The 22347-nt window shown below is 53.9% G+C and overlaps 1 protein-coding gene across 1 annotated transcript in view; it reads left to right on the top strand.

The window, feature by feature from the left end:
* Positions 1-1519: 1519 nt before the first annotated feature.
* LOC309685785 (acrosin-like) overlaps positions 1520-22347 on the top strand; it is a gene marked incomplete at both ends in the record, with an annotated part of 142780 nt that continues 121952 nt past the window's right edge. Inside the window, 4 exons of the mRNA XM_082501502.1 lie at positions 1520-1680; positions 2019-2284; positions 2551-2696; positions 3170-3347. Coding sequence (XP_082357628.1) covers positions 1520-1680; positions 2019-2284; positions 2551-2696; positions 3170-3347 — 751 coding nt within the window. The remainder of the gene's footprint in view (positions 1681-2018; positions 2285-2550; positions 2697-3169; positions 3348-22347) is intronic.

The following is a 22347-nucleotide window of genomic DNA, read 5'->3' as shown; positions in this document are numbered from 1 at the left end:
CATACCTGCAGTGCGCACGCTCACAGGCTCATCTACACCACACTGCACGTAAACAGTGTGCACCCACCGTGCGGGTACCGGGACACGGAGTGCACCCAGACACCGAGTGCACCCACACACAGGGCACACACGATGCGTGCACACACAGAGTGCAGCACACAAACTGACGTGCCGGCATTTCCCAGTCCCTGAAGGGCCGACGGGAGAGCTGGGGAGGGACTTTTTACAAGGGTGTGTAGTGACAGGATGAGGGGGAAGGGCTTCAAACTGGAAGAGGGGAGGTTTAGAATAGATCTTAGGAAGAAATTCTTGACTGTGAGGGTGTTGGACCCCGGCGCAGGTTGTCCAGAGAAGCTGTGGCTGCCCCATCCCAGGAAGTGTTCAAGGCCAGGTTGGACGGGGCTCTGAGCAACCTGGGCTGGTGGGAGGTGTCCCTGCCCAGGGCAGGGGGGGTTGGAACTTGATGGTGTTCAAGGTCCCTTCCAACCTAAACCATTCTGTGATTCTGTGTGTGCGCCCAGGCGTGCGCATAGGTACGGAGTGCAGCATGTGGGTGTGCTGGACTCGTCCCGCTCGCACATCACCGCTTGCCTGCTGCGGCTGTAGCCAGATGGGCCCCTCAACACCCCAAACCGTGCATGCTGCCTGTAGCAGTTCTGTTTTCTGGTGTATGTGTTTTGGGAAGGCCCTGGTGGCAAAGGGCTGCAGAGAGCGGGGTGGCAGTGAACTTCCCCAAGAGGTCGCGATGCCACACAGGGCTTTTTCTGTCAGCAGACAGCGCTCGCAGCCAGGCGCTGCTGCCTGCCGCGGGGCCTGCACAGCCTCGTCCTGCAGGCAGAGCGTTCAGCGGGGGTCTGTCGGGGGTGTCCCATGCCGGCTTCTGCCTCCCCTCCTGCCGGGAACCTCCCATGGTGCCCCCCCTTCTGCCAAGAGGCCACCGGGCCCGGTGCCCGGAACCAGCGACTCTGTGACATCAGCCCCGGGAACAAGAGCACCATGGGCAGCCTGAGCACTGCGGGCACTACGTCGGCTGCGGCACTGGTGGCGACAGGCCCTTGGTTCGCTTCTTGCAGGTGCCACGTGCCGCCACTGGCAGCAATGAAACTGCTCCTCGTCGTCGTCCTGCTGGCCCTGTGCTGGCCTGTGCAAGGCGCGTGGGACAGCTGTGGGTAAGTGGCCCCAGGCTCTGGGGGGGAGCTTGGGCAACCCTGATGGGGTTCACTGGAGGGAGCCCGCTTGTCCCCCGTGGCCACAGCTTCCCCAACCCCGCCTGGGAGCCTCAGATCCTGGCCAGCACCCCGGCTGCTGGCACAGCTCCTCTGCGGGGCTCAGGCAGAAACAGGGGCGCCCGCCCGCCCGCCCCAGGGGGTTCCCTGGCCCTGCTGTCTGTGCAGCGCCTTGTGGGGAGGGAAGAGGGCTGACCTTCAGCCTGAAGCGCAGCACGCGTGGAGCAGGACAGTCATGAGTTTCTGGTTACAGAGGGACCTGCGGGCTCCGGCCCATGGCTTACCAGTACGGCATGTCGCGCGTGGTGGGTGGCACCGATGCCCGTCCAGGAGCCTGGCCCTGGATCGTCAGCATCCAGGACCCCTGGGAAGCAGGCACGGGGCACATCTGCGGAGGGTCCCTCATCAGCCCACAGTGGGTCCTCACGGCGGCACACTGCTTCATCGAGGCCAGGTAAGGAGGGCCAGGGAAGGGCGCTGTCCCCACCACCCTCGCGGGTGCCCTGCGTGCAGCACCGCCTGCTACTCCCATCCCCGTTCCTGCCAGTACGCCCAGTGCCTGGGCACTGCCGAGCCCAGCCCAGAGACTGCTCAGGAGAAGGCTGGGCTCGGGCCACTGCTTCCTAGCAGCCTCCAGCGCCACATGGCTCGTGCCTAAGGCATGCCAGGGCAGTGGCAGCCTGCGTGGTACTGCTCTCCTCTCTGCCCTGGGAAGCAGAAGGCAGGGAACGGCGGGGCTGCTGCAGCACGTGGCTCCGCTCCCTCTGACCCCCCTCTCCATCTGCCTTCCAGGCACATCAGCATGTGGCGCGTGGTGATCGGGGCCACCCAGTTGACTCGGCTGGGCCCCGGGACCCAAGTGCGCCATATTAAGCGGCTGCTGGTTCACGAGCACTACAGGAATATCACGCAGAGGAACGACATCGCCCTGCTGGAGCTGGACCAGCCGGTCCAGTGCAACTACTACACCCAGCTTGCCTGTGTGCCCGACGCCTCACTTAGAGTGTCAGAGCTGCACACCTGCTACGTCAGCGGTTGGGGCGCCACCACTGCAAGATGTGAGTTCCCCAAAAGTGCTGGTGTCCTGAGTGCAAGCTCGGCACACTGGGGAGAGGGGTTGGGCTTCCCGAGAGCGGAGGCGAAAGCCGCAGTCAGGCTGTGGGGACGTATGCCTCCGGAGAGAATGGGCTGACCCACCGCCCAAAGCCAGACAGAGGGGAAACACGGGCACAGTGCCTTCAGGACGCAAAGCCAAGCCCTAGGGAAGGGGTTCACCCAGGCAGGGGGGGAGCTGCTGGGGCTTCATTGCTTTCTGTGCTCACAGCTGCAGGGTCAACGGATGTCCTGCAGGAGGCCAAGGTCCAGCTCATTGATGTCAACCTCTGCAACAGCAGCGGGTGGTACAGAGGGGCCATCCACAGCCACAACCTGTGTGCTGGCTATCCGCAGGGTGGCATCGACACCTGCCAGGTAGGACGTGCTGCAAGTCAAGCCCCGGCAGCACCGGCAGCCCTCTCGCAACGCCCAAACATCGCCCGGCACATGCTTGGCCTGGCAAGTCACCCTGCCACCGCTGGGTCTCTACCGCTGCTGGGGCTCACCTCCCCTTCCCCAGCTGCAGGTCCTTGCCCAGTGCCCGCCTTGTCCCAGAGCCCGGGGACGCTGCCCAGAAAGCCCATCCTGTGCTCCCGGCAGCCCATAGGTCCAGATCCCAAAGCATCCCCCTTCCACACAGCCGGGAGCACTGTGCAGAGATGAGAGAGCGCCCGACCTTACAGGCCCTCCACCCCCTCCCACACGAGGCTCTGTAGGCTCCAGCGCCGGAGCAGCGCCGTTGTGTGCAGTGAGCAGAGCTCTGGCAGGTGCTGGGAGAGAGAAGGAGCCGGCCAGAGCGCTGACAGCGGCCACCCAACACCACCTCAACCCTCTCTCCTCCCCTGCAGGGTGACAGCGGTGGTCCTCTGGTGTGCAAAGACAACAACGCGGACTACTTCTGGCTTGTTGGGGTGACCAGCTGGGGGAGAGGCTGTGCCAGAGCCAAACGGCCCGGAGTCTACACCTCCACCCAGCACTTCTACAACTGGATCCTGGTCCAGATGGGACTGAGCCCAGCAGTAAGGGGTACTCCAACAGCACGGGCTTGGAGTCATTTTCTCACTGCCTCAACCCCCTATCAGAGGCCAAGGCCAACACCAACACCACCGGGCACGATTAGCTCCTGCCCATTTCCACTCCAGAAGCTGGTGAAATTCTTTACTCGGGTGCAGGAGCTGCTGCAGGTCCTGTGGGGGAAAAAGGCTTGAGCAGCGTGACGAAGAGGCTCCAGAGCAGGCCGCCCTGTTCCACGACCATTTCCTTCCGGGGCAATGCCTGCTGAGCCAAAGGCAGCCTCAGTGCCAAGGCCTGCTCTGTCCTGCCCACGCTCCTCTGAGCGCAGAAGGGCTGATGTTGACTCGGTTGTAGAAATAAAGTTCCTGATTTTCACAGCTGAGCGTGCTTGAGTCCAATTCAGTCTCCGGTGCAAGGCAAGGACTTGCGTGCCCGGCGCCTGCCAATGAGGCTGCAGGCAGACAGCAGGGCACGAAGGGAGAGTGACTCCCAAGGGCTGAAACGGTGCCTGGTCAGAGAGGAGGGTGCTCAGAGCCACCATGGGACGGAGAAGACTGGCACATGGAGGATAGGAAACAGTGATGTGACCTGCAGACAACTTTGGGGGTATGCATTAAGGCACACAGCTGGAGATTAGGGCCCAGTGTAAGCCGTAGCTAATTGAACAGACGGTGTGAAACTGCTGAGCGTGACAAGAGAAATTGCTGACCACAGCAAAGACTGAGAAGCCAACAGGGCTCTCAGTCCCAGAAGGAAGAGCCGGATTTCAGGGGTAGTTAATGGGGGATTGATCCCCCCTTGTCTCCATTTTCCCTGCTTGAACATCCCCCTCATCTTCCTTGACTCCTCCCTTTCTCCTCCCTTGTCTCTCCTCCCAAACAAGGGACCCACCCCAGGTCACTTCCTCTCCTCCCAGGTTTGCTCCATCGCTGAAGAGATTTGGTGTTTCAGGTGCTGGTAGCTCGGTCACCTGGGACCGCCATGGCATTACTGATGCGGCTTCCTGGGCACTGCTGGCCCTGCTAGATGCCTCTGCCCACACGGACCCCAACCATTCCTCCAGTTGTCTGTGCAGTGTGGCCACTCTCATCGTTCCTCCTTGACCACCTGCCAAACGTGGTGCTGGAATAGCAGAGTACCCACAGAAGAAGGTTTGCTCCATCGCTGAAGAGATGGGGTGTTTCAGGTGCTGGTAGCTCGGTCGGCTGGGACTGCCTCGGTCCCCGCCACTGCCTGCATGCATGTGGGCCACCCCCACGTACTGGGTCCATTAATTTGGATAGGTATGCCACTGGTTTCCTTTCTCCGCCCCATCCCTCCATTAGGACTCCATGCGCTATCCCTTCTTCCACGTTTACAAGAAGGTGAAATGGTTTTGGTTTCTTTTTTTTTTTTTCTAGGGAGGGGAGGGCTAAAACCAGGGCTTTTATTAGCTTCTGTTTCAGTTTTTGTAATGGCTCCTGTTTGTCTTCTGTCCACTGTAGTGGACCTTCTTTTACTAGTTTGTCATACAGAAATTTTACTAATTGAGTGTATCCCTCAACCCATAGTCTACAGTACCCTAGTAACCCTAAAATCTTCCTTATTTCTCTTTTTGTTCTTGGGACACTTAAAGCTGTAATCCCAGAAATTCGTTCTGGATTGATTTCTCTTTTTCCTCCACTAATTAAATGCTCTAAATATCTTACTTCCTTTTGTACAAACTGCAGTTTTGCCTTTGACACTCTTAATCCGTGTTCTCCTAAAAAATTCAGCAAACGTATCGATGTCTCTCTGACTTTCTGCTCTTTCTCTCCTGATACCAACAGATCATTTACATATTGCAAGATTCTTACTGGGGGTTCTGCCTGGAACTCCCCTAAAATTTTCTCTAGCGTCTGTCCAAATAGATTTGGGGATTCTGTGAATCCTTGAGGCAGGGAGGTCCAGCGGAGTTGCTGCTTCCTCCCAGTGTCCAGATCTTCCCATTCAAAGGCAAATAAGTTTCTACTCTCCTCTGCTAACGGACAGGCCCAAAAGGCATCTTTAAGGTCTATTACACTAAACCATTTACGATTATGCGATATTTTACTCAGGAGGGTATATGGGTTCGAAACCACAGGCTGCCGAGTCTGTACTTGTTTATTGACTTCTCGTAGGTCTGTGACTAATCTCTATCTCCCCTCAGCCATCCTGACCGGTAGAATTGGACTATTGTAAGGTGACATCCAGGGTTCCAACAATCCATCCTTCAACAATGAATCAATTTCTGGTTTTAGACCTTTCCTCCCCTCATAAGATACGGGATATTGTTTTATCCTTACTGGCCGGTCCTCTTTAACTTCTATTTTCGTGCGGGTTCATTTACTTGTGCTGTTTTCTTCTCCTGGCAACGCCAGCAGCAGAGCGGTCGGAGGAGAAGGGTGAGTGCCAGGCTGGTGGTGCGGAGGGGCGTGAGTGTGATGTGCGCGGTGGCCCCGGAGGGCACTGAGAAGGGTCGGTTGGTCTGGCTGTGCGGGAGGATGTTCTGCCCGCGGCAACCGCCTGAGCAAGCGTGGCCTTGGGGAAGCATCTGGTTGAGCGTTTGTTGGTGTGCTGGAGAAGAGCTGGGCAGGTGTCCCAAAGGGCAGCGTTTGGTGGGACCTCCTTCACCCCAAAGCTTTGTGGGACCTTTTTGAAGCCACCCTGGTGAGGCCTCTGCTCCTTCCACCCAAGTACTTTATGTTTCACACCACGGAGTGGTCATTTCTGACTGCACTCTCAGCAGGACCTGGGGCCGGTGGCAGTAGCTTCAACTGTGGAGCTGTAGAGACCTGGCAAGGATGGAGGAGAAGGAATGAGGCTCCTGGTGAAGGGAGGGAAGTGAGGAGGTGCAGTGTCCACGCTGGCGTTGAGGACTGGCTGGGCAGGAGAGGACATGTTGGTGTAGGAGCCATGGAGCAGCCTGTGGCCAGAAGCAGAGGGTGGACACAGGGAGCATGGGCTCAATGTGAGAGGGAGCATGACCTCGGCGCAGCACGTTTAACTAGAGGGCTGGGAGCGAGAGCGGCGTCCAGCCTGGGCAGGGGAGCTGGGTCTGCTCGTCCTCCATGTGAGAAATGGTGGTTTGCAGGTAGCATCTGGTTGCACTTGCTGGAACGCAGAGCAGGAGAGAGTTGTGTCCTGGTTTTCCCCTACAAAGGCAAGACATGGGTGGAAACGTGGCAGTGGGGAGGGACTGGGAGTAACTGGGACCTCCCATCCGCCTCCCAGCCCCATCGCGCTGGGATGGGGTTGCATATCACCCCAGGGTTTCAGGGCTTGAAGGGTTGTCCCCGTGTCCCTGCCGGGCTCACAGTGGTGGCATGCTGCTCTGCGTCAGGCTGGGGGTGGCTGGGAAAGGTCTGGCACGCTGGGGCCATCACTGACTCTCATTTTCTCTCCCACCATAGAGCTCCTCGGCGTACCTCTCAGGTCTGTACGGAGCCCCCCTGGCCGGCGCCTGCTCCAGGCTGAACAACCCCAACTCTCAGCCTGTCCTCCCAGCAGAGGGGCTCCAGCCCTCACAGCATCTCCGTGGCCTCCTCTGGCCCCACTCCAGCAGGTCCATGTCTTTCCTATGTTGGGGGCTCCAGAGCTGGATGCAGTACTCCAGGTGGTGTATCACCAGAGCAAAGCAGAGTGACAGAACCCCATCCTTCGTCCTGCTGGCCACACTTCTGATGCAGGCTGGGATATGTGTGGTTTTCTGGGCTGTGATCACGCATTGCCATCTCATGTTGAGCTTCTCATCAGTCAGCACCCCCAGGACCTTCTCCTCAGGGCTGTTCTCCATCCATTCTCCGCCCAGCCTGGATTTGGGCTTGGATTGCCCCGACCCAGGTGCAAATCTTGCACTGGGCCTCATTGAACTTCATGAGGTTGGCATGTGCCCACCTCTCCAGCCTGTCATTAGTAGAAGGCCAGGCCTGCAGCACCCCGGTTATCAGCCCAGCTCTGGTGGGAGGGGATGCTCCTACATGGGGAGGTTGCCCTGTGCTGGGGGGGGGACATCCCACCGAGGGAAGGTCTTGCCGAAGTGGGGGCCGCACTCATGCTCCCTCTCCCTCATCCCTCCCCAGATCGCCCCGTCAGAAGGTCCCGAGGGCAGCGAGCGGATGGTCATCATCATGGGGCCGCCCGAGACTCAGTTCAAGGTGCGCTGGGTGGGGGCTGTGGGTGGGGGGGACAGTAAGGGCCAAGTCGAGAGCATCCCTGTGGTCACCACTGTGCTGGCAGCCTGGCTTGGCCTCCCTCAGCACCAGGGGAGCTCTTTGCTGGGTACCGTGGTTTTGATGCTGCTGGACGTGGGAACATCATCAGCTTTGGGGATGGAGGGGCACAGCGGGCGCTGCCTGATGGTTTTCCTTCCTGTCCGTCTCCTCCCCAGGCCCAGGGGTGAATATTTGGGAAGCTGAAAGAGGACAACTTCTTTAACCTGAAAGAAGAAGTGAAGCTTGAAGTCCACATCAAGGTGCCTTCCTTCGCCGCCGGCCACGTGACAGGCAAAGGTGGCAAAACGGTGGGGGGTGGTGCCCCGGGGATGCAAAGTTGGGAATCACCCATCACCCCTGCCCACCCCAGGGGGACAAATCCTGGGTGCTCAGTGGTCTCAGCGATGTCTTGACCCTCAGCCCCCATGTTCTGGTGGTGGTTCTCGTTGGTCCCAAGTAAGGGGGAGACACACAGGGTGCCTGGTGCCGTCGTGACTGTGGCAGTGGAGGATTTTGGCTCTTCCACAACAGAAGCCTCTTGTGGTTCGCTCCAGGTGAACGAACTGTAAAACTTAACCAGCGCGGAAGTCATTGTGCCACGAGACCAAACCCCGGACAAGAACGAGGAGGTCATCATTAAAATCATTGGGCATTTCTTTGCCAGTCAGGTACGGTTTGGCCGTGGCTTTACCCGATCCTCCCCGGCCGCTTTTGTCTACCGAGGAAAGGTGTGGGGCTTGCTGAGCCCAGCAGCACCCGAGCGTCCTGCCACTCTTCTTTTGGGAGGTCCCTGTGCCCCCAAGATGCACTGAAGGTGTTTTGGTAGCTCCCCCCGGCTGTGCGAGAACTGAAATTGAAGATTGGCTCGATTGAGCTAAAAATGGGTGTTTTGAATGCCGTGCAGAGCAGCACCCAGGGTGTGAATGGACTCCTCTGTGCAGGCAAAGCCACGCGCATCCCACCTGGGTGCATCTTCCATAACCTTGTCTCCTGTCCACTCAAGCAGGATCGCAGCCCCCCAGAAAAATTCAGGTGCTCTTGAGGAGCGATGGAGGAAGCACAAGTTAAAAAAAACAAAAACAAAACAAACAAAAAAAAACAACACCCAAAACCGCCCCCAGAATTAATTATGGCTTGTCCAGAGTGACAAGTTGGGAGCAGTGAGATGCTCGGTGGGGGCTCGGGGGTGGGTGGTGGTGGGAGAAACAGTGCCCTGACCCCCAACTCTTGCTTTTCCCCTCTCCTCCCCAAGACTGCACAGCACAAGATGAGGGAAATGCTCCAGCAGGTGAAGCAGCAGGAGCAGAAACACGCTCCGGGAGCCCCGGCCTCACAGCACAGCAAGGGAGGCTCCCGCCGTGCCGCCCAGCACTGCCCGATGAATGTAACCCCACTGCCGGATATCCCACACACCCCCTCCCCAAACCCTCCTCCCCCACCCCCAGCAGGTCAGGGGAGCAAACCAAAGACCCGCCCAAACACACAGCCCCCCATTCCCCGCGGCGCTGCGAGGATGCACAGCCGAGGGGTACGGGGAGGGCTCTCTCCATCCCACAGCCTCCCCCTTCCTCCTCCTTCGCCTCCCGACGCTGTCCCTTTAGTTGGACTAACAGAGGCAGAGAGAGAGAGAGTTTTTAGTATTTTTTTTATTATTATTTTTAATTTACTAAAAGCCACCTGTTTTTCACCTCAGGCACAGCCGGAGGAGCCGGAGGATTTTTCAGTTTTGTAAGGATTTTAATTTTTTTTTTTTTTTTCAGAGGGGGTGGGGGCGGGAGGAGGATGTTTGGTTTTTAGCCAAAGCCGGCTTTTCTCGAGGTTAAAGGACAGGAACTAGTCCAGTGGTTCTCTAATGCCCGGTAGAGCAGGGATGTAGGATTGCCAGCAGGGGGTGAAACCCCCCATAATAATTAAAGGAGCGTTAAAAAGCGATTTCTTAAGGGCTTTGAGAAGAGCAGTGCCTGTATGAGCCAAGAGAAGGGATCCCGTCTCCTCAAAGAGGCATTTCTCTTTCACGCGCCCTTTCCTCTTTGCTTCCCTGAGTCCCAAACTGGGGTTGGCATCTGCTGCGTCCCCCTGTCCCGGCTGTCCCTCTGTCCCTTCGCTCTCCATCACCGCCCCGACGCGGCTGAAAGATGCGGGTTGCAGGAGAGAAGGGGGGAAAGAGGGGCGGGGGGTGTCCTGGTTCCGGCAGGGATGGGGTTAATTTCCCCGAGGAGCCGGCAGGGACACAGGTATCCCATCCCCTGTGAGCCATGCCCGGGGCTGGGGGGAGCTCGCCGGGGGAGGGGGCGGGAAGTGGCGGCTGGGAGCGGGCTGCGGCGGTGCGGGGCCGGTCGGTGCGCGGAGGCGCTGTCATCGCGTCCGTCTATTCCTTTACCGCTGTTATTGGGATTGTTTGCCCTTCCCGTTGCTCTTCTCTTAAACTGCCTTTATCTCAACCCGCGAGTTTTTTGCCTTTTTCTTCCGATTTTGCCCCCGGCTGCGGGAGTGGAGCGAGCGGCCGCGTGGTTCTTTGTTGCCGGCTGAGGCCAAACCACGACGGGGGAAACACCGGATTTCCAAGAGGTTGTCAGCCCAGGGCTGGGAAAAAAACAAACAAACAAACAAACAAACAACAAAAAACCTAGCAAAATTATTATTTTTTTTAAATTTCAAAAATAAAGCACACACAACCCCCAACCCCAGATGACACACACACATCCACACAGAAAAAAACACCTCAGGTTTTCATACCTCAGCACCTTGCGTTTGTGTTTCCCTTCTAGAGATTTTGTGTGCCTTGTAAAACTGATACTTGGAGCTTTTTTTTTTGTTTAATTTGTTAAAAAAAAAAAGACGAGTTGGAAAAAACGATCTCGACCGAGTGTGAAGCAGGAGAAGGAAACCACTCCCACGGGTGCCAATGCTCTTCCGTAGTCTCCTTTGGCTAGCTGAGAGCCAGGGGCTGTTCCTTTGGAGAAAGCTTGAGAAATGTTAAACAGGAGAAAAAAAAAGGGGAAAAAAGTGGTGGAAAGAAAAAGGGGGAAAAGAAAAAAAAGCAAAAGAAAAAAGGAGAAAAGAAAAAAAAAAGGAGAAAGAGAAAAAAGGGGGGGAAGAAAGGCGGAAAAAAAAGGGAAAAAGAACCCCAACTCAAATATAAAAAAAGGTTGTAAGGAAAAAAAAAAAAAAAACAAACACAAAACAAAACCAAGCAAGGAAAGTGGTGAAAGCCGCTGGGAAGAGGAGGGACGAGGGACAGGAGCGAAGGGGGGGGGGGGGTGAGGTGGCGGTGCCAGTGTGGCCCCAGGGGCTGTGACACCATATTTTTGTCCTCCACTGCAAAGTGTTCCGTGAAAAAAAAACAACCAAACCCCACCCAATGACAACATCATCACAAGAAAAAGAGAAATCTCTGCAGCTCACAGGAGCCTGAGCTTGCTCTCGGTTGCTTTCTTTCCAGTGTCTTGGGGGTGTCATGGCCGAGCTGAGATTGGGGTGTGGTGGTGGTGGGAGTTTGTCCCATGGCTGTGATGGGGGGAGAAGGGGTGGGCGGGGAGTGGGGGATGTGGTGTGGGGTTTTCTTTGGGTGATGGTGTTTTTTTGCCAGGCGTCGCTTTACCCAGTGGCTCAGGGAGGTGTTGGCATCACAAAGCCTGCGCTAAAGCGGGGTGGGGGCCTCGCCGGAGTTGGTTAGCAGAGCCAAAGTGGTTATTAATGGTTCTTAAGGGCGCCCTAATTATGCCCGTGTAACTGGGAAGCTCAGATGCCCCCTAAGCACCCCCCCCCCGGTGCTTCTCTAGCCAGGTGAGTGCTGGGCGTCCCCCCCTGCAGGAGAGGAGCGCACTTCCAGGGCCGGTGGAAGGGCATCACCCAAGAGGGAGAGGACCAAGATGGGGCTTGGGTGTCCTTGGGGTGGCCGTGTGGCGGGGTAGGGCTGCTGGGGGCTGCCACGATGAGGGACACCCCCACGCCTTTCTCCATGGCTTCCAGAGCTGTGCTCCCTCCCTCCCTCCCACCCATCCAGTGCCACCGGAGAGGTGGTGTCCCCCCTCCCGGGGCGGGCAGGGGCTGCTGCCACCCCACCTAACACCTCAACGCACCAAACCAGCTTTCAGCAGTCACAGCCACCCGGGCACTGCCAAGGGGGCAGCAGGGGCTCCCCAAAGGGGGCTTACAGAACACAGAGAGCGTCCGTACACCGCTGACCCCTCTCCAGGGGTGGATTTTCGGGATGCTGCTTGCTCATCTCATCACTGAATGACACCCCGATTGCCCCTGCAGCACTGTGTGACCATCGCTTCGCGGCTTCTGTGCTCCGATGCTCCTCCTGGCTCCAATCCTCTTCCTGGGGGATTGTGAGGGAGCGAAAATCCACATCGCTACATCCAACTTTTTTTCAGTTAAATAAAAAAAAAAGAATAAATCACCCTCTCTCATTACCAGGTAGAGGTTCGTTCCATTAAGGCTCTTTTTATGAAAATAAATATTTAAATTCTATAAAGAAATAAATACTTCTCTTTTCACATTAGATAACTCCCTGGAGACAGCAAAAAAAAAAGCACCACCACTGTGCACCAGTGTCCACCAGGGCTTTATACTTTTGTGGCTCTCATGTGCCAGGCCATCGAATCCACACAGTCCAATACAGTCGGTTGTCCCTCTCCTCCTCCTGGCTGGAGGCAGGGCACCTCTACTGTTGACCGTAGTACCTACGATTATCAGATTGGTTCCTACCTGGTCCGTAGGATCGCCTACCGTAGGTTGGAGCAACCTTCTTCCTGTAAGAATCCTTTCTTCTGTCGGCTTCATTTTGCAACTCAAGCACCCGTGCCTGTAGGGCTGAGGTAGGTTCTCCATCCCACTTCTTCATGTCTTCTGCATATTCACAGAGGCAAACCCACAGGATATCTCGCATCGGGTTTGATTTGTCTTGAGTCGGAGGGTGGTTTTTCTCTTGAGTAGGAGGGCGTTTCCTCTTAGCAGCTGCAACATGAGTCTGTACAGGGAAAGCATGGAGTTTTTCCTCCACCTTGGTTAGTTTATCAAACAGTTTATCGGTTTGCTCAACTAATCTCTGGGTCATTTGCTCTATTTTCTCAGTCAGTTTCTCAGTCATTTTCTCGGTGGTCACAGTCAGCTTTTCTATGGCTGCCACAGAGAAGGGACCAGAGAGACTGTCTTCATACTGTCGTACCTTCTTAACCCCTTCATTTACAGTTGGTGTGTCAGTATCGGATCCTCCCCAGACCATTGTTGACAATGTGTGGGAATATGTTGATGGTGCACTTTGTACAAACTTTTTGAGCAGAGATCGTTTGCATGGCATTTCATCAGGGTCTACTGTCGCTTGCCCATCACTATAAATCACCTCTCGCACAGGCAGTTCTCTCAGGTACTTCATACCTTTTCCCATGTTGGTCCATTTACTTGGACGGCATTCGATATCGTCCTTGAAGGGATACCTGCGCTTTATGGCTGACACCAGTCGCCTCCAGAGACTGAGAGTGCTTGTCTTTCTCCCAATTTCTTTATCAATCCCCCCATCCTTGGCCAGGTTTCCCAATTGCCTAGCTTCTCTGCCATCTCAGTCTAGGGTATCTGCCCCGCTATCCCAGCATCGGAGCAACCAGGAGACAAGTGTTTCGCCTTCATGATGACTAAAGTCCTTCCTGATACTTCTCAGATCTTTCACGGAGAAGGATTGAACAACTCCCTCTACATCTGAGTCCTCCTGTGGTGAGGCTGCCCCAGAAGGGGCCTCTCCAGCATCTGCTCTAGAAGGACTCTGGCCTTTGTCTGTTTTCAAAGGTCTCTTTCCCTTCTGTGGTCTTGAAGGACCCTCCCCTGGATCTTGTTCAGAACTCTCCCCCAAGCTATGTGACTTGAGGTGGTCTTTGTGGTAAGGGGCAGGGGAAGGAGTTGACCTCCTCTTCCTGCTCCTGGTTCCCGGGGCGGCTTGTACCGATTTTGATGGAGTTGGAGTAGTTTTGGTACTGGTTGTAGTGGCTGCAGTAGGTTGTGCCGGGAGAGGCGGCGGCGTGGCTTGTGCCGCTGCAGGGGGGGGCGCGGCTTGTGCCGGGACGGGCGGCGGAGGGGCCGGTGTTGTTGCGGTGGGGGGGGCGGCTGCCGGTGGTGCGGGTGCCGGTGCCGGTGCAGGCGGCGGCGGAGGCGCCTGTGCCGTGGCGGTGCGGAAGACGGCTGCCGGTGGCGCCGTTGCTCCGGGGGGGGGCAGCTGCCGGTGGCGCCGGTGCCGTGGGGGAGGCGGCTGCCGGTGGTGCCGTTGCTCCGGGGGGGGCAGCTGCGGCCGGGCCGGGCGGGGCCGCGGTTCGCGCCGCTGCAGATCGCCGAGCGGCTGCGCGGGTCTGAGTGGCGGCAGCGCACGGTCCCCTCCAGCTCCCCCTGCACAGCTGTTTCACAAGAAACCACCCCTGCACCACATTCAGGAGCATCAACAACAAAATCACGATCTTAACAAGGTACCAGTCCTTATCCTCAGAGCCCAGAAGGTTGCCATGCCCCAGCTCTGATGGGGTCACATCAGCATAATTATCAAAGGGCGAAGTAAACATTCCCCAGGTAGAAGAACCCTTTGATCCCTTTGGTCCCTTTTCTACTGAGCATAAGGCAGATGGGATGGAATACCCTGTTGGTCAGTTTTGGGTCACCTGTCCTGTCGCTCCTCCCCGCAGGTGGGACCCCACTATGCTTTTCCGCTTCCGACCCTCCAACGGGGCAAATAACAAAGCTGGTTGGCCGTGGGGGTTATAGCAATGAGTATAAGCAAGAGCCTCTCTGCATCCCATGCCTGGGCATCAGCTGTAAACATTGCTCTTATCGCTCTGAGAGAGTGAACGCTGACGGCTGTCATGGTTTAGGCCAAATCCACCACTGGGGACCCGAGGGACCCCAGACGGGACCGACAGATGCTCCCCTCTACCCCTCTACAAAGAGAGAGGCAGAGGAGGAAAAAGAGACTTACGAGTTTAGAAGAAACTAAACTACTTTAATGAAATATTAATAATAAAATAAAAAGAAATAATGAAAAATATATACAAAACCGTATCAAGCTCCCGAGATGACAATCACGTCACCGGCTGGCACTGGGGCAGTCCCAGGCTGGACTCAGTGGCGGACGGGAACTGGATTCCGGATCTGGAGTCAGGATTGGGATCACAGGCAGAGAGAGTCCTCCTCAGACGTCGGCCATTGAAGGAAGAGCCCCTGACCCTTTGGTCCCTCAGCTTTTATACTGAGCATGAGGCAGATGGGATGGAATACCCTGTTGGTCAGTTTTGGGTCACCTGTCCTGTCCGCTCCTCCCTCCAGGTGGGACCCCACTATGCTTTTCCGCTTCTGACCCTCCAACGTGGCAAATAACAAAGTTGGTTGGCCTTGGCTGTTATGACAATAAGTGTAAGCAGGAGCCTCTCTGCATGGCATGCCTGGGCATCAGCTGTAAACATTGGTCTTATCACTCTGAGAGAGTGAACATTGTCTGCACAATATGCAGTTAATTTCAGTTGGTAGAAGAGGCCCAGCTAAGAAGCGAAGTTACAGAACAAAATTGGTTCTGTTTTACCTCAAACCAGGACATTCCACCCCTTATTCCATACCATTTGCATCTTGCTCAGATTACTATTACTTTTATACATCAAACTTACACACACAGTTATATATGATATGGATATATGCAGGTCACTCATCTACGGTTTATGTTTATATACAAATTTTTAAGTCCATTTAGTTCATGATTGCAGGATCTCATCTCAGGGCAGGAAAGATGGTACAAAATTCGTTGTGGTTTATGCCCATGGGTAGCATGTTCATCTTGAAGAGCTTGCTGGACGCCACTTGATGAAGCTAGCTCAGGTTTCATCACCACTGTGTTATTCTGAAAAACACTTATTGAACACTGTTAGTATTATGTAGTGATCAGTATCATACAGCTCAGGATTGTGTATTCTCACCAAGGGTTAAATTCCCTTGAGGTACACATTGAACTTCTCCATCCTTCAGCATCACCCACCAAGTACATCCAGGTCCTTGGGCAAAAACAGTCCCACGAATGGGTTTGCTTTTGCCTGAAGCAGGGAAAACCCAAACAGTTTTCCCTAACAAATTCCTTTCATGCACCACAGGGACTTTATCCCCTTCTACAGTATGTAAAAGGTCTGATTGAGCAGGACCAGCTCGATTGATGGATCCCCTGGTGTTAACTAACCAGGTAGCTTGTTGAAATGCTTGTCCCAATTTTTAAAGGTTCCACCTCCTATAGCTTTTAGGGTGGTTTTTAACAGTCCATTGTATCGCTCAATCTTCCCAGAAGCTGGTGCGTGATAGGGGATATGATATATCCACTCAATACCATGTTCTTTTGCCCAATTACTTATAAGATTGTTTTTAAAATGAGTCCCATTGTCTGACTCAATTCTTTCTGGCGTGCCATGTCGCCACAAGACTTGCCTTTCAAGGCCCAGGATGGTATTCCGGGCAGTGGCATGAGGTACGGCATAGGTTTCCAACCATCCTGTGCTTGCTTCCACCATTGTAAGCACATAACACTTACCCTGGCGAGTTTGAGGGAGTGTGATGTAATCAACTTGCCAAGCTTCCCCATATTTATATTTCAGCCATCGTCCCCCATACCACAAAGGTTTTAACCGTTTAGCTTGCTTGATTTCGGCGCATGTTTCACAGTCATGGATAACCTGTGCAATAGCGTCCATGGTTAAATCCACGCCTCGGTCACGTGCCCATTTATATGTTGCATCCCTTCCTTGATGACCTGAAGTGTCATGGGCCCACCGAGCTAAGAATAGTTCACCTTTATGTTCCCAGTCCAAGTCTGTCTGGAAAATTTTAGCAGCCTGATCCGCTTGCTGATTGTTTTGATGTTCCTCAGTGGCCCGACTCATGGGTACATGGGCATCTACGTGACGTACCTTTACGACTAGGTTTGCTAGCCGGTCGGCAATGTCTTGCCACAGCTCAGCAGCCCAGATGGGTTTACCTCTGCGCTGCCAGTTGCTCTGCTTCCACTGCTTTAGCCACCCCCACAGAGCATTTGCCACCATCCATGAGTCAGTATAAAGATAGAGTATTGGCCACTTTTCTCGTTCAGCAATGTCCAATGCCAGCTGGATGGCTTTTACCTCTGCAAATTGACTCGATTCACCTTGTCCTTCAGCAGCTTCCGCGACTCGTCGTGTAGGACTCCATACAGCAGCTTTCCACCTTCGATGTTTTCCTACAATACGACAAGACCCATCAGTAAACAAGGCATACTGTTTCTCATTATCTGAGAGTTCATTATATGGTGGAGCTTCCTCAGCACGTGTCACCACCTCCTCTGGTGGCATCCCAAAGTCTTTGCCTTCGGGCCAATTTGTGATCACTTCTACGATTCCTGGGCGATTTGGGTTTCCTATTCGAGCTCGTTGCGTGATTAAGGCAACCCACTTACTCCAGGTAGCATCGGTGGCATGATGAGTAGAAGGAACTTTACCCTTGAACATCCAGCCCAGTACTGGTAATCGGGGTGCCAGGAGGAGCTGTGCCTCAGTACCAATTACTTCTGAAGCAGCTCTAACTCCTTCCTATGCTGCCAAGATTTCTTTCTCAGTTGGAGTATAGTTGGCCTCAGAGCCTTTATATCCCCGACTCCAGAATCCCAGGGGTCGACCTCGAGTCTCCCCTGGTGCTTTCTGCCAAAGGCTCCAGGTAGGGCCATTGTCCCCAGCTGCGGTGTAGAGCACATTTTTAATGTTCCGTCCAGTTCGGACTGGTCCAAGGGCTACTGCATGCACAATCTCTTGTTTAATTTGCTCAAAGGCTTGTCGTTGCTCAGGGCCCCACATAAACTCATTTTTCTTTCGAGTCACTTCATAGAGAGGTTTCACAATCTGGCTATAACCTGGAATATGCATTCTCCAGAAACCCACAACACCTAAAAAGGCTTGTGTTTCCTTTTTGTTAGTAGGTGGGGACATAGATGTTATTCGGTTAATTATATCCATTGGGATCTGGCGACGGCCATCTTGCCACTTGATTCCCAAAAACTGGATTTCTCGTGCAGGTCCCTTGACCTTACCTCTTTTAATGGCAAAACCTGCTTTCAGAAGAATCTTAATTATTTTCCTACCTTTGTGGAAAACTTCTTCTGCTGAATTACCCCACACAATGATGTCATCGATGTATTGTAGGTGTTCTGGAGCTCCACCCTTCTCCAGTGCAGTCTGGATCAGTCCATGGCAAACAGTAGGGCTGTGTTTCCACCCCTGGGGCAGTCGATTCCAGGTGTACTGGACACCCCTCCAGGTGAAAGCAAACTGTGGCCTGCACTCTGCTGCTAAAGGAATAGAGAAAAAGGCATTAGCAATGTCAATTGTAGCATACCATTGGGCTGCCTTTGACTCCAGTTCATACTGAAGTTGTAGCATATCTGGCACAGCAGCACTCAGTGGTGGTGTAACTTCATTCAGGCCACGACAGTCTACTGTTAATCTCCAGTGCCCATCAGACTTTCGCACTGGCCATATAGGGCTGTTAAAGGGTGAGCGAGTTTTGCTGATCACTCCTTGGCTCTCTAGCCAGCGAATCAGGTTATGGATGGGAATCAGGGAGTCTCGGTTGGTGCGATACTGTCGTCGATGCACCGTGGCAGTAGCAATTGGTACCTGCTGATCTTCAACCCTCAGCAGTCCCACAACAGAAGGGTCATCTGAAAGACCGGGTAAGGTAGACAGCTGTGTAACATCCTCAGTCTCTACAGCTGCTATACCAAAAGCCCACCGATACCCTTTTGGGTCTTTAAAATACCCTCTCTTGAGATAGTCTATGCCAAGGATGCGCGGAGCATCTGGACCAGTAACAATGGGGTGTTTCTCCCATTTATTCCCAGTTAGGCTCACTTCAGCCTCTAATACAGTCAGTTCTTGAGATCCGCCTGTCACTCCAGAAATGGTGACAGTTTCTGCCCCTTTATGATTCGATGGCAATAGAGTACACTGTGCACCAGTGTCCACCAGGGCTTTATACTTTTGTGGCTCTAATGTGCCAGGCCATCGAATCCACACAGTCCAATAAACTCGGTTGTCCCTCTCCTCCTCCTGGCTGGAGGCAGGGCACCTCTAATGTTGACCGTAGTACCTACGATTATCAGATTGGTTCCTACCTGGTCCGTAGGATCGCCTACCGTAGGTTGGAGCAACCTTCTTCCTGTAAGAATCCTTTCTCCTACCTGCTTCATTTTGCAACTCAAGCACCCGTGCCTGTAGGGCTGAGGTAGGTTCTCCATCCCACTTTTTCATGTCTTCACCATATTCACAGAGGCAAAACCACAGGATATCTCGCATCGGGTTTGATTTGTCTTGAGTCGGAGGGTGGTTTTTCTCTTGAGTAGGAGGGCGTTTCCTCTTAGCAGCTGCAACATGAGTCTGTACAGGGAAAGCATGGAGTTTTTCCTCCACCTTGGTTAGTTTATCAAACAGTTTATCGGTTTGCTCAACTAATCTCTGGGTCATTTGCTCTATTTTCTCAGTCAGCTTCTCAGTCATTTTCTCGGTGGTCACAGTCAGCTTTTCTATGGCTGCCACAGAAAAGGGACGAGAGAGACTGTCTTCATACTGTCGTACCTTATTAACCACTTCATTTACGGTTGGTGTGTCAGTATCAGATCCTCCCCAGACCATTGTTGACAATGTGTGGGAATATGTTGATGGTGCACTTTGTACAAACTTTTTTAGCATAGATCGTTTGCATGGCATTTCATCAGGGTCTACAATCACTTGCCCATCACTATAAATCACCTCTCGCACAGCCATTTCTCTCAGGTACTTAATACCTTTTTCCATGTTGGTCCATTTACTTGGACGGCATTCGATATCGTCCTTAAAGGGATACCTGCGCTTAATGGCTGACACCAGTCGCCTCCAGAGACTGAGAGTGCTTGTCTTTCTCCCAATCTCTTTATCAATACCTCCATCCTTGGCCAGGTTTCCCAATTGCCTAGCTTCTCTGCCATCTAAATCTAGGGTATCTGCCCCATTATCCCAGCATCGGAGCAACCAGGAGACAAGTGTTTCACCTTCATGACGACTAAAATCCTTCCTGATATTTCTCAGATCTTTCATAGAGAAGGATTTAACAACTACCTCTACATCTGAGTCCTCCTGTGGTGAGGCTGCCCTAGAAGGGGCCTCTCCAGCATCTGCTCTAGAAGAACTCTCGCCTTTGTCTGTTTTCAAAGGTCTCTTTCCCTTATCTGGTCTTGAAGGACCCTCCCCTGGATCTTGTTCAGAACTCTCCCCCAAGCTATCTGACTTGAGGTGGTCTTTGTCGTAAGGGGTAGGGGAAGGAGTTGACCTCTTCTTCTTCCTCCTGGTTACCGGGGCAGCTTGTACCGATTTTGATGGAGTTTGAGTAGGTTTGGTACTGGTTGTAGTGGCTGCAGTAGCTTGTGCCGGGACAGGCGGCGGAGTGGCCGGTGTTGTTGCGGTGGGGGGGGCGGCTGCCGGTGGTGCCGGTGCCGGTGCCGTTGCAGGCGGCGGCGGCGGAGGCGCCTGTGCCGTTGCGGTGGGGGGGGCGGCTGCCGGTGGTGCCGGTGCAGGCGGCGGCGGCGGTGGTGCCGGTGCCGTTGCAGGCGGCGGCGGCGGAGGAGGCGCCTGTGCCGTTGCGGTGGGGGGGGCGGCTGCCGGTGGCGCCGGTGCCGTGGGGGGGCGGCTGCCGGTGGTGCCGTTGCTACGGGGGGGGGCAGCTGCCGGTGGCCCCGGTGCCGTGGGGGAGGCGGCTGCCGGTGGTGCCGTTGCTCCGCGGGGGACAGCTGCGGCCGGGCCGGGCGGGGCCGCGGTTCGCGCCGCTGCAGATCGCCGAGCGGCTGCGCGGGTCTGAGTGGCGGCAGCGCACGGTACCCTCCAGCTCCCCCTGCACAGATGTTTCACAATAAACCACCCCTGCACCACATTCAGGAGCATCAACAACAAAATCACGATCTTAACAAGGTACCAGTCCTTATCCTCAGAGCCCAGGAGGTTTCCATGCCCCAGCTCTGAGGGTGTCACATCAGCATAATTATCAAAGGGCGAAGTAAACATTCCCCAGGTAGAACCGACAGTATAATTAATAACACAATCCATCACCTGATGCCCGAGATATACAGGTAGAGCCGTTACCCAACTCATCGTGTTATACATCTGAATTGCAAACCACACCAACATAGCACCTTTAAACTTTCCCATAAAAAGACAAAGAATAAATGAAGTTTGCAACACATTTGACAGGTTAGACCAAGCTGAATGCATTAAAGTCCAACAAAGCTGTTTAAAGGCATGATACATGATTTCCTCTAAGAACGACATAATGCAAGCTGTCTGTTCTAATCTCTGAGCAAGTTGGAATTCAAACTATTTGGACAATTTATCACAGCTCTGGTGGAGCACTGTTCGAGCCCCACGTTGGGCGCCAATTAATCTGTCGTGGTTTAGGCCAAATCCACCACTGGGGACCCGAGGGACCCCAGACGGGACCGACAGATGCTCCCCTCTACCCCTCTACAAAGAGAGAGGCAGAGGAGGAAAAAGAGACTTACGAGTTTAGAAGAAACTAAACTACTTTAATGAAATATTAATAATAAAATAAAAAGAAATAATGAAAAATATATACAAAACCGTATCAAGCTCCCGAGATGACAATCACGTCACCGGCTGGCACTGGGGCAGTCCCAGGCTGGACTCAGTGGCGGACGGGAACTGGATTCCGGATCTGGAGTCAGGATTGGGATCACAGGCAGAGAGAGTCCTCCTCAGACGTCGGCCATTGAAGGAAGAGCCCCTGACCCTTTGGTCCCTCAGCTTTTATACTGAGCATGAGGCAGATGGGATGGAATACCCTGTTGGTCAGTTTTGGGTCACCTGTCCTGTCCGCTCCTCCCTCCAGGTGGGACCCCACTATGCTTTTCCGCTTCTGACCCTCCAACGTGGCAAATAACAAAGTTGGTTGGCCTTGGCTGTTATGACAATAAGTGTAAGCAGGAGCCTCTCTGCATGGCATGCCTGGGCATCAGCTGTAAACATTGGTCTTATCACTCTGAGAGAGTGAACATTGTCTGCACAATATGCAGTTAATTTCAGTTGGTAGAAGAGGCCCAGCTAAGAAGCGAAGTTACAGAACAAAATTGGTTCTGTTTTACCTCAAACCAGGACAACGGCACAATAGGCAGTTAATTTCAGTTGGTAGAAGAGGCCCAGCTAAGAAGCCAAGTTACTGAACAAAATTGGTTCTCTTTTACCTCAAACGAGGATACAGGGAGAGTTTCCTTCCATTAAGGCTCTTTTTATTAAAATAAATATTTATATTATATAAAGAAAGAAATACTTCTCTTTTCACATTAGATCACTCCCTGGAGGCAGCAAAAAAAGCCAACCCCAAACCAGCCCAAAGGACAGGGGCTTTGGTGAGAAATCAAGAGATGGTAAACGCTCTCTTTCTGTGGTCGTGACAAATCCAGTTTTAGGAATCAAGTAGATGGTAGATATTCCAGAAACAGAGGAAAACTCTCTTTGAGGAGACGGTAGTTCAGCACGTTGTCCTTGGGAAGGTAAGTTGGGCAAACACAACTGTAACCACCACCACAGATGTTTCCCATTTGTCTGTAACGTGGTCGCGTGCGCTGCGAGGCGCGAGCGTGCGGCTCAGCCATGGAAGTTGACGATGTTCCTTCTTCACTCTGCCCTTAACGAGGTCACACCCATCTTTCTGGCTTTTGCTTAAGGTGCGTTAGCTAATTTCAAAGAGAGTTACTGTCTCCAAAATAAGGGGGGGTG

This window comes from Vanellus vanellus, assembly GCF_965231255.1.
Source record: "Vanellus vanellus genome assembly, contig: HAP1_SCAFFOLD_113, whole genome shotgun sequence".
In the NCBI taxonomy this organism is placed as follows: domain Eukaryota; kingdom Metazoa; phylum Chordata; class Aves; order Charadriiformes; family Charadriidae; genus Vanellus; species Vanellus vanellus.
This window is presented reverse-complemented; position numbering and strand designations above follow the sequence as displayed.